At 38.9% G+C, this 15613-nt stretch overlaps 3 protein-coding genes across 4 annotated transcripts in view; 2 read left to right on the top strand and 1 right to left on the bottom strand.

Moving 5' to 3' along the window:
- Positions 1-409, bottom strand: part of Rab23 (RAS oncogene family member Rab23) — a 28650-nt gene extending 28241 nt beyond the window's left edge. The window contains exon 1 of the mRNA XM_022077563.2: positions 10-409. The gene's annotated coding sequence lies outside the window, so the exon portion shown is untranslated. The remainder of the gene's footprint in view (positions 1-9) is intronic.
- The window catches only part of Usp14 (ubiquitin specific protease 14), a 37765-nt gene extending 29909 nt beyond the window's left edge, over positions 1-7856 (top strand). The window contains exons 1-11 of one of the 2 annotated variants that reach the window (XM_087343084.1): positions 1329-1552; positions 2698-2876; positions 3364-3471; positions 3726-3840; positions 3995-4265; positions 4460-4616; positions 5098-5163; positions 5608-5790; positions 6071-6176; positions 6960-7142; positions 7489-7856. In XM_087343084.1, the coding sequence (XP_087199210.1) occupies positions 1537-1552; positions 2698-2876; positions 3364-3471; positions 3726-3840; positions 3995-4265; positions 4460-4616; positions 5098-5163; positions 5608-5790; positions 6071-6176; positions 6960-7142; positions 7489-7631 (1527 nt within the window). In that variant the 5' untranslated portion in view covers positions 1329-1536 and the 3' untranslated portion in view covers positions 7632-7856. Of the gene's footprint in view, positions 1-1328; positions 1553-2697; positions 2877-3363; positions 3472-3725; positions 3841-3994; positions 4266-4459; positions 4617-5097; positions 5164-5607; positions 5791-6070; positions 6177-6959; positions 7143-7488 lie in introns of those variants that run through there. The other variant, XM_087343083.1, reaches the window with a different exon arrangement.
- Positions 7857-8305: 449 nt separating this feature from the next.
- Positions 8306-15613, top strand: part of Src42A (Tyrosine-protein kinase Src42A) — a 40309-nt gene continuing 33001 nt past the window's right edge. The window contains exon 1 of the mRNA XM_022077562.2: positions 8306-9548. Within this exon, the coding sequence (XP_021933254.1) occupies positions 9154-9548 (395 nt within the window). The 5' untranslated portion in view covers positions 8306-9153. The remainder of the gene's footprint in view (positions 9549-15613) is intronic.

Raw genomic sequence — 15613 nt, 5'->3', positions numbered from 1 at the left:
GTCACTCACCTTACAATTGCTTAGCAACCAGTGATGATTGTGATGAAAGAGAAGCTGCTATTCTCTGTTTTTGTGATATAACTGGTCCTGGATGGAACTGACGTAAACAATGAGAGGAACTTTTGTAGCACCAACTTTGTACTTCCAAGTCCAACTGACGCTTACTGTCAAACCTACAACTTAAACAATGAAACACAAAAGAAAGTAATAATTCATATTTTTCTTATTTCCAGTAGTTCGAGTTTTAATACGAAGCACTGATTAACATATCATAGAAATGTGTACACAAACGACACTCGCAGTGACGTCTTGGCGCCACAGAACACTCGAGAAATACGTCCCCTTGTTTTGCAATATTACACGGTACTGCTGACCGTCCGCTGTCTCCAACAGCGAGAGCAGACTGACCATGAAGAACGACAGGACGCTTCGTGCTTCTGATCACTGTCGCCAGGTGACAGCACCAGTGTAAGGCGATAGGAAGGTGTGATGTATTCAGTTGCTCGGCAGATGTTAAGGGGTCGAACACATTTGTGTCCAAATACGGCGTTTCACACCTATATTTCCAATTGCACGACATGCGGCGAGCGTAAAAATGGCCTTCCTGGCCTAACGCTACTCTCAGAATTCGCGGTCTTGATTCAGAATCCCTTTTGTACATTGTGTTAAAATTCGATGATAAAAGGAATGGATGAAATTGTACAATTTAGGCTGACGATAGCATCTCACATTTTAAGATTTCATACCAATCTAATTTCATATTTTTAGCCAGTGAAAAATGAACTTTTAAGTCATCACTTTTATAATGACGATTAAAAATTTAAAAACAAACATTTCGGAAAACTAAAGTTGTACTGAAAAATTTAAGCTTTTATGACAACTTTCTCATTTTTAACATACTGAAAAACTAACTTCATAGTCAAGGAACATTTTAATAATCTGTGGAAAACCAGTAGTTATTCCATGAGGAACTGTTTGGAGTAATTGTGTAAATTAAATACAACTTTTATTGAAGGCAATACTTCTGGAACAATCTTTATGTAATCTCAGTTTACATTTTTTTTACAATTGTTAAGATGTGCAGTTACAGTACGTGAATAGTGGACTATTGTCATATTGCGGATGATATACGGCAGCCATCTGTCAGCGAAAGTGGAACTTCGAAATCTAATTCAAAGATTATAAACATGTCTTCTGTCTGATTAGCGACCGAGGGTTATGAAACCGAAGGTTCATCTCACAGAAATTACACAGATAGATATCTTCTTTCTCAATAGTGGCCGAGGGTTATGAAACCGAAGGTTCAACTCACAGTTAATAACACAGACAGACCTACGTAGTAGCTGCGTTGGAACCTGTGTAAGAACGTTAGCTATGGTAACTAATTTTGCCGTGATGCTGACTGTTTATTTTTAAAAGTGTAAATTTTGTAAAATCTCAAGATTTATTCTTGTTTTGAGGAGTTGTCCATCGAGTTTTTCTTTAAAATAAGCATTAAAATTGTGTAAATTGTGTTGATAATTTATATAAATTATCATGCCGACATACAAAGGTAAGTCTAACCTCTAAACGCCTCATTCAAATGCAATTAATACCTCGTTAAGTAATCATTTGACAGCTTGTCAAGGAACGTAATTGTATTCATAAAGTTTTATTGAATGTAACTATTATTACGTTTTCAAACATATAATCAGGTACAACTTTTAACACAAACATGCGAATCGTTATATTCAAACTTTATAAAACGTATATTTGTAGTTTTTGTCTTGCGTATGTAACTTACAACAATAAATATCCTACACCTTCATTAATCTGTTTAGAAAAGTGTTGTGCATGTAGGTAATTATATGATAGCGAACGAAAGCTATTTTCGTAACAAAGGAGTCCTGTATAGCATTCTAATTGATTTCACTATCTGAATAGGGCACGATGTTGATTACTGTCGGAAATGTTTGAACCAAATTAATTGATTTCCTTTAATATTTGCGGTCGCTGGGAAAATCACACCGTCCGTTTTTGGTCTTTTGTTCGTGAGAGAACTTTTATGCAGAAATGCCAACAGTGCACAAAAAATAATTCTGATCATATTAGAATTGCACAAAAGAAGAAAAGTCTCCCTTAAAAATCTTTATCTTGTTTCAAATTGTCTTGGCACTGGTTGCTGTATCATGGTGTTTGCATGATAGTCAGGGCCTAACAGTATAACAGTATTAGTATGAAACCTGAACATTACACAAGTATAGTACAATTTTAAGAGCCAACGCATAAAAGTTAGCTCGCTATTATTACCTCACAAAGTTTTGTGTTTATTAAGGCTAAGCAGAAGAGTGTATATGTTGAGTCCTGTTTGTAAGTCTTGTAGGCATTAATTGAACCTTTGGTTACTTAAGTACATGGTTTAAATCTTTCAAGAAATGGGTACTTGATTGACCAAGATTGAGACTGGATTGCTGTTAAACTTAATCATAGGAAACCAATATACAGCGGTGGGAGGTGCGTCTGTCATAAGCCCTGGTGATGGATGCAGTAAGCCCCTCTGAAATGTCAGTTCCAGTGAGACTACACAGCACAGCATCCAGAAGACATACATCTTCGTGATCATTCGTTCATATAACAATTTATTGTCTGTCTCAGGTAGTAGACAAATTGTTTGTTTGATTTGTGATGCATTTTTTTGTCATAATCTGATGCTTTCAGTGAAAGTGAAGTGGGGAAAGGAGAACTACTCTGATATTGAGCTGAATACTGATGAGGATCCATTGGTCTTCAAAGCGCAGCTGTTTGCTTTGACAGGAGTCCAACCTGAGAGGCAGAAAGTTATGCTTAAGGGAACAACACTTAAAGACTCTGACTGGGGAAACATCAAACTGAAAGATGTATGTTGGAACAGTGTTATGTTACATTAGAACAAATACTTTGTAAGTTCGCCATTTTGCAACCATAGTATAAGAAAGGGATTGATTTGATTGCCTTGCAGTGAATTTCAGACGCTCTCCCAGTGATTACATTATTTTTCTGTATGGATCAAATATTTATTAATAGTTGGTTTTTGACAGAAGAAAATATGTGTTGAACATTCTTGACCATGAAGGTGTCTGTTTTCTGGAATGTTGTGTTGTATAGTCTGATATAAGTTTACTGATAATTCAGAGGTGCTTACTGCCCCCATCATCAGCATGATGGTGACTCATCGCCATGTTGGTGGAGGCAGTAAGCATCTTTGAATCGTCAGTCAACTACCAGACTGCATGACATAACATCCAAAAGACAGTCATCTTCATACTCACGGCTGTGGTAACCAAAGATGTTATGTTCTTGACCATGGGCTGAGATGTGATAGTTTGAACTGTATTATTTTTGTAGGGCGTGACTGTCCTGATGATGGGAAGTAAGGAAGAAGATGTTCCAACAGAACCATTAGAGAAGCCCGTATTTGTTGAAGATATGAATGAGAGTGAACTAGCATCTGCTGTAAGTAAACCTAGAAGTTGGTTGTTCATATGTTTCTGATGCAGTGTTGTTTGGAACGTCGTAGCCAGACCAGCTTGTGTTTGAATTTTCTGAACTTTAGTAATGTTGCATTCTGTGTGTGAAGTAAGCGAGCTTGGTTGTCTGCATAAAGGAATTGCATTTTACAAGATAATTCTCAGACACCGCTAAACATTCCGTAAAATAAGCACTGAAAATTTAAGTTTAAGAGTTATATGGTATCTTTGTTATTTCAGCTGGATATGCCAGCAGGACTTACGAACCTCGGAAACACGTGCTACATGAACGCAACAGTGCAGTGTCTGAAAACTGTCCCAGAGCTCAGAGAAGCGTTACGGGGATTCCAAGGAGGTTAGTTGCATTCAGAGGCCATGAAAGCTGTTTATTTTATAATTTGTTGGTTGTTTATTTGGTTAGATATTTGGCCGTGTAGATATCCATGTATTAATACATTATGCGTGTTGATAGTGTAAACTGATATGATAATTTTCCTTTTTACGTTCAGGTGTGACTATGGCAGGTGGCATGGTTCCGGCGCAATCTATCACAGCTGCGCTGCGAGATTTATATGACTCCATGGACAAGGGTGCCTCTATCCCTCCTATTATACTTCTTCAGGTGCTCCACATGGCTTTCCCTCGATTTGCTGAGAAGAGTGATCATGGTGGCTTTACCCAGCAAGATGCTAATGAATGTTGGACGGAATTAGTCAGAATGTTACAACAGAAGCTCCCACCAAAACCAATAGAAGGATTAGATTCTCCGTCAAAATTTAAGTAAGTGTCCGTCTTGTGGTTTGCCATCAGTTCGATGTCAGATCCAACGGCATCCTTTGATTTTACCTTCGGTACTCTAAAAATCTGATCTCCGTTGCTGCTAGTCTACTAATGTCCGCCTTGGTTCACGCCCAGTTTTCTGACTGAGTATCATTGTCTAAACCAAAAAATAACATTTTATGTTGCGCTTGCAGGTCACTGGTGGACCAGTACTTTGGTGGCACATTTGACTGCGAGTTGAAATGTGTTGAAGCTGAAGACGAACCCCCTAGCTTCAGTAAAGAAAACTTCCTACAACTGAGTTGTTTCATCTCACAGGAAGTGAGATACATGCTCTCTGGACTTAGATCTGTGAGTGGGCATAATTTGATTCTTTTGTCCATATATGTGTACGTCATGGAACCCATTTGATACTCTGAGCTCCATTTATTTTGATGTGTGAGGGACGGCAAGAAATCAAGGTTTAAAATATGTACATCCCAAAGCGATTGATTGATTCTTTGGCACGGACAATACATGTCATCGTATAAAGTGCAAACTATATTTACATAGTATCTTTGCAGACAGACACTTTGTGACTGTGGGCTTACTTTCCATATTTCCTGTCCACATACGCCTCTGTCCTGTTCTGTCAAGAATTGTGTCACTCTTTCCAAAATGTTATTAGGACGATCAAATAGAAATGTTATGTTACATTCGAGCCGACTTTCCATTTTGCTCCTTTTTCCCCCCAAAATATGTTTTGTTGTTAATTTTGTTATCAGTTCTTTTAAAAAGCTATATTTTCAGGAATGTATTACGAGGCATAAATGAAATTATGTTTCGTTTTCAGAAAATGCAGGAGCAGTTGACAAAACAGTCACCTACACTAGAAAGGGACGCTGTATATACAAAAACAGTAAGTAGCAGCAGAACCATGGTAACCATTTATCTTGCTTAAATCTTATAATTTATTGACACGTAAGGCTGGGGCCACACGACCGTACAAAGTACGTCCGTTACAACGGACGTAGGTGAGGACACCACACGAGCGCCAATTACTGTGGCAGCTTGAAAGGATTTAGAAAAAAGAATAATAGTATTGTCTGTACTTACAAATCATAATTCTATGACGGACGCCACGATGTGCGTTACAGTGGACATACTTTGTACGGTCGTGTGGCCGCAGCCTAAAAGTGTTCTGAAACTGTGACTGATGATTTTCCATAATTTTGACGTGTTGTTTCATGTTCTGAAAAGGAAGATTCTGTACTCCACATGTAGCTGGGAACAATTTTATTGACGGTTAAGACCATTCCTGAAAGTATAAATGTCGACTTATCAGTCTCTTTTTGTGTTTCAGTCAAAGATAAGCAGGTTACCGGCATATTTAACTGTCCAGTTTGTGAGATTCTACTATAAAGAAAAAGAATCAATCAATGCTAAGATTTTAAAAGATGTGAAATTCCCATTAGAATTTGACGCTTTTGAACTTTGTTCTTCCGAGATGCAACGGAAGTTGACACCGATGCGCACACGTTTCAAGGTACGTTATCATCTCTGCTGTTGTTTGCCAAACTATTTTGACTGCTGAATTTCACCAATAGAAGTTCTGGTGGAACCGTATGCCAAAACCACAGACTTCGGGTATAATAGGGAATATTTTGGTACTGAGGTTAACCGTAGGATGATAAAGATTTCTGTTGATGAACTCATGACGAAAGCTGCAGCCCAGGTTTGCAGGTATTTTGGACATTGTTACAAACATCTGGAAAGTTATTTGTTGTTTATCAAGCTGTGTACTGTTAAATCAATTTGTTGTGCAGGAATATGAAGACAAACGTGTCGAAGAAGCCCAGAGACAGAAGGACAGCAAAGGAGGCAGTTCCAATAAGACAAAAATGATTCGTGAACCTTTCTCATTTGAAGATGGTATTGTTTGTAATTAATTGTACATTAAGGGTACACAGAGCCACGGTGGTCTAGCGGTTAGAACGCTGGCCTTGTAATCCTGGGGTCTCGGGTTCGATTCCCGGCGGTGCCCGAATTTATAACTTGTGTTGTGCAAGGCCGTGGGCTAGGCAACACGGAGTTTTCCTCCGTGGCATCCCAACAATTACTCCATTCACACACAGAAGAAGGCAATGGCAAACCACATCTGGATCATCTGCCAAGAACGTATATGAACAGGTCCCAGTCCGAGAAAAGGATGGAAGGATCCTGTTCATATGGACCTGTCGTCAGACAGAACACTAAATAATAATAATAATAATAAGGGTACACACTGCTCTTATATTTACATCTGTCTGGAAGTTTCTTAATAGGAGGTCTAGGTTAGCTCAGTGACCTATGCTGAAAATATGTTTTTGAAATATTTGGCCATGTATAAATTTTTCATGACCCTAGAATTAAATATCACATTGAAAATTTGTCATATTGAATTTCTTGAATACATTTAGTTTAGTTTGATGACAACTAAAGGGAATTTTGGAAAACAATCTCTAGCAGCGTTTTCAGTCATGGCAGAGATGAAATATGTGTATAAAGTCGAGATGAGCATTTTTTTGCATAATTATATCTGGTTCCTTCTCAGACCTCATATAAGGATAACATAAAATTCATGTGATTTACAATGTACTTTAGTTTTGTAGCAGTTGGCAGACTTTCTATGTATGATATAGCAATAAAATGAGATATTGTCATGGTTTATTGCAGACTTGGGTTCAAACAACTCTGGTTACTACACGCTACAGGCAGTGCTGACTCATCGTGGACGTTCCAGTTCTAGCGGTCACTATGTTGCATGGGTTCATCAGAAAGGAGACACCTGGCTGAAATGTGATGATGATCAGGTTTCCGCAGTCACTTCAGAAGACGTTCTAAAATTGTCTGGAGGCGGTAAGTATTATATTTAGTGGATTGCTTAACTTTGGTTGGGAAAGCACTTTGAAGATGGATTTGGCAGGAGATGGTCTTTGTCTGTCTGAAAGTCTTGGTTAGGAGGCTGAAGAAACCGAGATGGAAAAAGCTTTGGTTAGAACTGATGGGAATCTGCCAAAGTTGTCGACATTGTTCTGGGTAATGACACTGCAGACTTCAGCGTATCTACATATGAGTCTACGTGGTGTCATAACCCAGATCTACAACACAACAGAAATGTGCTCATTACGCGTATGGTAACGACAACAAACAGAGATGTGTGGACGTCAGAGTGACACTGTTGTGATTGTATCTTTTTTAACAGGAGACTGGCATTGTGCTTATGTACTTCTGTATGGACCCCGAATCCTTGAAGTGGCAGAGAACGAAAATGTCGAGCCTAAGGTAGTGGAAGAGGTTGCAGCGCAATCTCTGATGGAAACTTCGTCATCCACCCATTCTCAGTAGTAACGTGTTGAGAATGAGCTAAATGAGCCTGCTTCTGGGACACTGCTGATCCTTGCGTTGTTTGGTGTTGCGCGTTTTTCATCTTTTGTTACAAGTATCAACATACATCCTCCTCTTCCCTTAACTCCACTGCCCTCCTTACCAATACTGAAAGGAAATAAAGAAGTAAATTGAAATGTTCATGTAAAAAGAATCTGAATTACAATATTAGCTTTGTTTAAGTCATTGTATGTGCTTTTATTCTTTTATACAGGAACTGTGAACAATGAATGGTTTTTCTCCACTTATGTTTCCAGATTTGAGCATGCACGATGTTTATTTCCAAATTTGTACATGCCTTTTTTGTGTTACTGAATTGTGGTTATTGTTTACTCATTTAGAAAAATGCCATTTTCTGTGAAGTATTGAATCTGAATTTTGTTGGGTTATTTAGGTTTAAGGTTTCTGCAATGATGAGAGTTCAGATGTGGAACATTCTGAACTGAATCTCTACTAAGGGCTGCTTAGGAAATAGGTGATTGTTCTAGGGTCTGTTAGATAAGCAGGGAAAGTCATGACTGCCTACTTTTATTAATTATGTGCTTATGCATTTTTGTGTTCTTCTGTTTAGCAACAAGCATGCACAAATATGAATTTTTAAACACATTTTCTCACTTTAATTTTGTCATAAGCGAAAACAGTGAATAAGCAGCTATTTTACGTACATTTGAAACTTAACATTTATTAAAACTGGGGAAATATGAATGCACACAGTACATAATTTAAGTTCTGAATCAGGTTGAGTAGAGCATGGAAGACGGTAACTAGTTTTGGCATGTTACTGTCTTGGTCCATTGGTGTTGAGCAGCATTTTGGAGGACCCTGCTTTCTGAGTTTATTATGAATTGTTTGGGCTGGGAAAGATTGTAGTAAGAGCATAAGAAAATTGTTGGAGGAGAGCGGTAGTATAACATCCATGCTTCTATCACCGTAGTTTTAGCGGACGTCAATAGATGGTAGCGGCTCCTGTTTTAGTATCCTGTCGTCGATTTGTAAAGTTATAGATAACGTGTTACATATCTCTTGGTGTGCTCTGTATATGGAAAAGTATTTAGAATTGCTTCACCAGTGTTTAGCTTTTTGTGCCACAACAAGCAAATCGTTGTAATTTGTCGATATTAACAAATTCTAGGGTTACGGTTTGTAGATGCTGTACATTCAACCACTCCATCCAAGGAGTATGAAAGAAAATTCCATTCATGGCGAAAGTGTCGCGGTGTAGTGAGATTTGATGAGAGTGAGCGATTGAGGATGGGTGTTTATTGTATCATGGGTTGTATCCTTGTATTAAAATAGCGGATCTGTTGTTGTGATAATTGCTAATGGTGTTTTGAATTGAAAAAATACTTCATTAATAACGATGTGTGTGTCGTGTATTGTGCATATTGGACGATGAAGGTTCCAGTTTGTGGTTTGTGATACTGCATTCAGAAGACTCGAAGTCTGTTCTGAGACTAGTTCAAACTGTTAGCGAAGTGTCAAAATGGGGAATTGTTTTAGCCGTCAGAGACCCGCGACGAAAAAAGAACTGCCGTCTCTTATAAAAGATCCTAATGCACCAAGTCCTGTAAATCCTCCTATTACAGGAGTTCCCGACCCAATAGGAGGGGGTGGCAGTAGAGAACAAGGAAGAAATGGACCTATGCCACCAATTCCTGAACCTGATAGTTCTTGTAGTACAAATGCGAAAATATTTGTGGCGTTGTATGATTATGATGCAAGAACAGATGAAGATTTAAGTTTTAGAAAGGGAGAGCATTTGGAAATCTTGAATGACACTCAAGGTGATTGGTGGCTAGCAAGAAGCAAAGCTACGAAACAAGAAGGATACATACCATCAAATTATGTTGCAAAATTGAAATCCATTGAGGCAGAACCGTAAGTAGAGAATTTTATTTCATTAGTCGAATGTTGACCATTTTATGTGATAATTCTGTTTATATTTACACTTTGTAAAACAATTTTGTGGTTATGATCCATAAAAATAATGTACTTTACATAAATGGTTCAAATGTACATTTTCATGCGAGCTGCCAGACTTCGGTCATTCAATTTCGGTTTTATGTATAATTATCTGTACGCTGTTTTAACTCTCCACACTTTATTTGGTTTGGGTATTTTCTCGATGAAGTACAAAACAGTTATTATTTATGTACTGCTGTTGGTTGCGGTACATTGTGCCTCCAAACAGATTTGTGGATTGGTGTGTGGTGTTTAAATGTTTTGAATGACTATGAAAGTGTACTTTGATTCATCTAAGTTACTTGGGCTTTTCAGTTAAAATGCCTATTTGCAAACAATGCCATACAAATTTTTGAAGCTTTCAAGTAACACGTCTTTGTTGTTGAAGAAGTTTAATTCGTTTGGGTAGTAAAATAAGGCAGAAAGGGGTAGATTATATGAAAGTGAAGAGCATTCATGTTGCCTGTGGTATCAGAACCGAAAATACTGTCTGCATTTAAAAATGGAAAGTCTACATACATATGTTCGTGCTTAACACATGCTTCAGTGCTTTATCTACCATGAGGCTTACTTTAAGTCACGCATGATTTAACCCAGGTCTCTGCAATGAGATGCTAGTGTCAGGCCATCTGAGTCAAGTCTTGGTTCGCGCATTAGCCTAAGAAAATCGGTGTTAAATAAATGTGTATTTAACTATTTCAAAACTATTTACAGAGTTAAATAATAACTTTTAGCCTGTTAATGTCAATATTTTATTGTGCAGAAATGTTTTTTTTTGTATTGTATATTCAAAAAAATTTTGTTAATAGTAAAGATTGAAAAATGTTTGTGGGTGAATTGTGATAGCAAATGTGATGACTTTCTAATACAGTTTTATAATAGAATGTGGGTGGAGATAGCTCTAAGATAAAAAGTAAGCTTATCATATCTTGAGTAGACGTAGCTCAAATACCGATGAACGGTTTGACAACAGGATTTTGGAGGAACTTGCAAATCTCACTTTGCCCACATTCATATAATATTTAGGTTCTGCCCAGTTTTTCTACCCAAGAGAGACTTCAACTTCTTTTACGTTGTCGTTCCGTTACTTGAAAACTTTCGTTACCTCTGTAACTTAATGTAGATTGTGAGATTGAAGAACAGCATTTTATGATAATTTCCAGTATGAAAAGTGATTTCATAGAATTGGTTTCCTCTGTGTGTGACTTGACTAAAGATTTCTGCTATCACTGCGTTGGAAACTCTTTGAGGTAGTGAAGTTATAAATGGCTTCTGAAACCACACCAGTGTATTTGGGGCAAGTGATGTTTATACCAGCAGTTGAAAAGCACTCTGTCTTTATGGATATACAAACATTTCTCCAAATTTAACTGTTCTCAATAGTACATGTGTTGCTAACATAAGCAGTGGACCTGCATATAAACATGACGCTCCTAACCCCCTGAAACTGAAGATTTTGTGGCTACTGTATCTATGAAAAATAGCTTGTCGTTTGGTGTCAAGGAATTGGTGTGACTGGTGGGGGGCACTTGTTTGGCAAACCAGTGTTTAGAGGCGCAACAAAGGTTAAGTGTCTGTAATGACTCATGAGCTTTCTTCGCTTGATATTAATATGGCGATCAGACTTTGGTACAGGTTCTCGGAGTAGTTTGTAGTCACTCAGCTGATAGAGGAAGGCCCTGTATTTATGGTACCTCACGGTCCATCGCCGTGTTTACGGTATTTGGATATTAAATTCAGCTACTTGAATCAGTCAGCACCTTTTTATACATTTATTGCATCCCATATCTGCCAACATAATCCAAGCAGTGTCTCTTCTTTTGAAGTTATGTTATGAAAAATTTATCATGTGTTTCTCATTTCCGCTATCCCCACATAATCTTTATTAATTTGATTACCCTAACTATATTAAGTGTCATCGTAGACTATTAAGTTTGTCATTGTGTTATTTTCCCTAATTCATACAATACTTAATAATCCTATCATCATTAAGTGACTTACAAACCAACTAAGTACAGTCTGTGAGGATACGTTATGAATGAGAGAAGTGAGTCTTCCCTGGATTAAAATTTAAAAGACAACTCTTTTTTCTTCTCCCATAAATGATAAGGAAATCATCAGTTTTGGCCTCTACCGCTATGAGAACCTCAGATATCAGTGAAAGAAATTTGTCTTTTTATCCTCCCCCCCCTTCCATCCTTAAACCCCGCATGAATACCGAAACAGCCAATCCTCACCAGTAATTTGAACCCAGGAGACGAGAAGACATTTTCATGTGCCCCTTGCACAAGGGGAATAAAGTGACTTCAGAAAGGGGAGGTTATTTCTATCCACCCAGACCATAAGCTTGTATGCACGAAACTTGTGAACAGGTTTAGATGAAATTTGGTATTGGAGGGTTTAAAGTAAAAGTTGTCTAATTTCTGACAGTGCTCACACCCGAAAGCCGAAGTCACACTTTGAACCCAAGGGAAAGAATTTGATTTGGATTTTATGTTTTCCTGATTATGGTGCTGTGTGGTCTTGTAGGTTGTTGTTAGTGTTTTGGTGGGACATGTAACCTCTGTCTTCTGGGTAAATCGACCTTGAACAATGTGTGTAGTCAGCATGATATATTTTTATGAAACTGATGTTAGGAATTTGAATCAGTATAATGAATTGAGTATTATTATTTTGAACAAAGTATTTTTTTTTTAAATATGTCATTATGACAGATACTTTAGCCTACTTTGAAGATAAAAAATAAGATAAATAATCGTATGAAAGATAAGATTTCGAAGTTCGTTGAACATACGTGAATCTAGTGTAGTCCACCCCCCACCGATTGAAAATTTAAAATAAATTCTTTGAATGCTTTTGGGTTGGAAAACCCGAAGGGTACATCAGACTTCCCGGCATGCGTTCATTTCTTACGTTGCAAAGAATGGATGACAAGTGGAATGTCACATGACCCCGTCTCCTCGAAGAGCGGTGACATGTTTGGCCGAAGGTATCAGTGACCTCCTTCTGTGTAATTATCTCTCATTTAACCCCCACATCAAATATAACCTTAACAAGTTCTTAAAATGCTGCATTGCACAAGGCAGAATGGGGCGGACCCGAGGTAAGTCGGGTAATTATTGTTGTTTGTTCGCAATTTTAATCCGCTTTAGGAGACCTTGATATGGGATGAGGCAACCACACGGTGTTGACTGACAGAGTGGGCCCACTCTAGGACTTGTTTTTTTTTTTTTGGGTTTTGGGTTTTGTATACGTTACAGTGGAAATGTGTTGTCAGACCGGGTAGTTGATATAATTAGACGTTATATCAAGGCGTATAGTTTGAATTTGTGAATCATCTAGTCGCCGTTAATAATCATCTGCCAATTTCATTCCACATTATATGACGTCTGTAGCCGAAACAACATCGTTAAATAACCTGTTGAGCTCCAGCGATGTCTGTTCCGTTACAGCGGAACTTCATGCTGTCAACAAGTTTGTAAAATAATGCAGGGAGGTGTGCGATGGTTCATTTTAACCCTTAAAAACAGAATAAGAACTATATATACTACCTGCTTTACGTTAGTTAAGTTTGAATTTTCTGTTAATGTGTCTCGTATGATTCTCGATGTAAAAAGCAATTATTTCCTTAAACAGAGTTAACCAGTTGATCTTTGTGATCGTGAAGTGTGGTGTTTTCTTTGCGGTACGGACAGGATTTTTAATTAATATGTGGACGAGCTCCGGCTTGAAAAGGTTGTTTATTGTCGTCAGTGCAGTGATCGGTGGTTGGCTCGGTGGCGTTCGGAATGTCGTACAACGACTCATTCGAACTGACTTTTTAAACCACTTTTTGCCCATGGTCATACACATCGTGAACGAAGTATAGTGAGAATGACAAGATAGTTTTTCAAATAGCTTCTCGAGTTCGTTGGACTTATAATAACCTGTATAATTGGAGGTACTTAACTTGAAAGCTCTACGCAGCGGAACAGGGGATTTGGCTTCGTGCGTTTCAATACAGCGAATTTGCTTGCAGTCACTGAAAGGAAAAGTTTGTGTCCGCGCTTGGAATATTCTGGCATGGCGACATGTCGCGAAAGCTTTAGAAAGGGAAATAGATTGTTTTTACAATGAAAAGAAACGTATAATTTAACGTACGCTTATGTTTACTGGTGTTGAAAGAACAGAATGAAGAATATGGGACCAGAAGATTTTCATTAAAATGGTGTGAATTAGTGAGCGTGCTTTGATGCAGTTAAACATGGTTCTTTTAAATAGAATTACACTTTTAAAACAAAATTTTTGAGGGAAAATGGCGGTTCTGGGGGGGGGGGGGGGACAGATAATACCTGCAGGATGTGAGTGGCGAAAGCGTCCAATTGGAAGACGAAGAAGGTGAAGACATGGTAACATTGGGGAGGTTTTGACGGTGGGAAGTGGATAGAACTGTTTTCGTATTCCCCGGTTTGCTTATCAGTTTTGTCGATGGAATGCCGTCGTGGGTTTTGATCGCCACTTCCGTCTGTGGCTGTGTCACGTAGTACAGTTGAACTGACCACAGTCGCCTCTTCCGGAATGCGTGACCGCAGTTATTAATCGACTGGATGGGTGGAAGAAGGGCTCATGTGACACCCGGGTCAGTTGATCACAAATTGCAGTGTAAAACTGTTGGGACGCTCGGCCATTTTGGTGAAACGTCGGCAGAGGCATTCTTTACGTTCTAATAAGGCTAAACAAAGCGCTGCATTTGGTTTGGTTTGGTTTGGTTGGGTGTGTGAAAGCAAATTGTATGTAATTTCGCATTCTACGTTAAATGAAGTAACAGGAAGTTAATACGACCTTTGGAGCATGGGAGGGCCAAGGTTTGGTTTGATCTGCACGTCATAGAGAGAGAGAAAGAGAGAGAGGCATTGGTCGTAATTGTTATCAGGATGTTGTCAAGAGGTGGCGTTGTTTGATGACGTATTTCGACTTCAATTACGCCAATTACCTTACGGTCTCTTAAGCGGTCTTCGTTTGTTTGCCGTTCCTGTCAGTCGGCGTGTGTGTGTGTCTTCAGTCTGGGTCTTTGGTCTCTGTAAATTCTTTCAGTTCGAAAAATCCTTTATATTTCTGTTTTCGAAGGTGTTTGGCCGGTTGAGATTTGGGTTTTAGTTTGTCAGACGCAAGGCATTTAACCTTTCTCAGTCCACCCCCGAGTTTCATCTCGGACATTATGGCTATGAGATGTTGGCTCTCCTGCTTTGTATTCGGGAGGTCCCGGGTTTAATTCTCGGCCCCGAGACCGGCTATCCCGAGTTAAGTTTTTCGTGGTTTTGTTTGGCCGGTTGAGATTTGGGTTTTAGTTTGTCAGACGCAAGGCATTTAACCTTTCTCAGTCCACCCCCGAGTTTCATCTCGGACATTATGGCTATGAGATGTTGGCTCTCCTGCTTTGTATTCGGGAGGTCCCGGGTTTAATTCTCGGCCCCGAGACCGGCTATCCCGAGTTAAGTTTTTCGTGGTTTTCCACGGTTCCGGAGGGACTGAGCAAAACCTGGATAGTGATTCAATTATGCCAAGACCACTTCCTTCCACACCCTTTCCAATTTAATATTCGGACCTGTATAGTCGTTAAATAAATAAATTACGAATAGCTGTGACCGTGCGTGCTTGACTGCAGTAGAAGGCAGTTTGGGATGATGAAATCACCGCTGTTTATAGTAAAACTTATCTAAAACGGAAATCTGACTTTGTCGGAAGATTTTGTGGTCTCCGAGAAATCGAGGAAAGCCAGGCTGTGACCAGTCGTCTCAGTCTTCGATAACTGTTTAACCGTGAATTCATGTTTTATCTGACGACGCTGCACGGCGTAAGCAGGCGCCTTAGAAACAGACCGACGTTTTTCGTGACCCGATTTGAATAGCACACAGCCTTCCTCTGCCCCCCCGCTCTGCGAGGCAACATCCTGTATGTCAGCGTCGAAGTAAAAAGCCTGTTGCTACTGACCTCCCGTGCTG

Source organism: Zootermopsis nevadensis, unplaced genomic scaffold (genome assembly GCF_977971745.1).
Source record: "Zootermopsis nevadensis isolate Lab colony 2312 unplaced genomic scaffold, Znev_1.0 Znev_ptg000004l, whole genome shotgun sequence".
In the NCBI taxonomy this organism is placed as follows: Eukaryota; Metazoa; Arthropoda; class Insecta; order Blattodea; family Termopsidae; genus Zootermopsis; species Zootermopsis nevadensis.
This window is presented reverse-complemented; position numbering and strand designations above follow the sequence as displayed.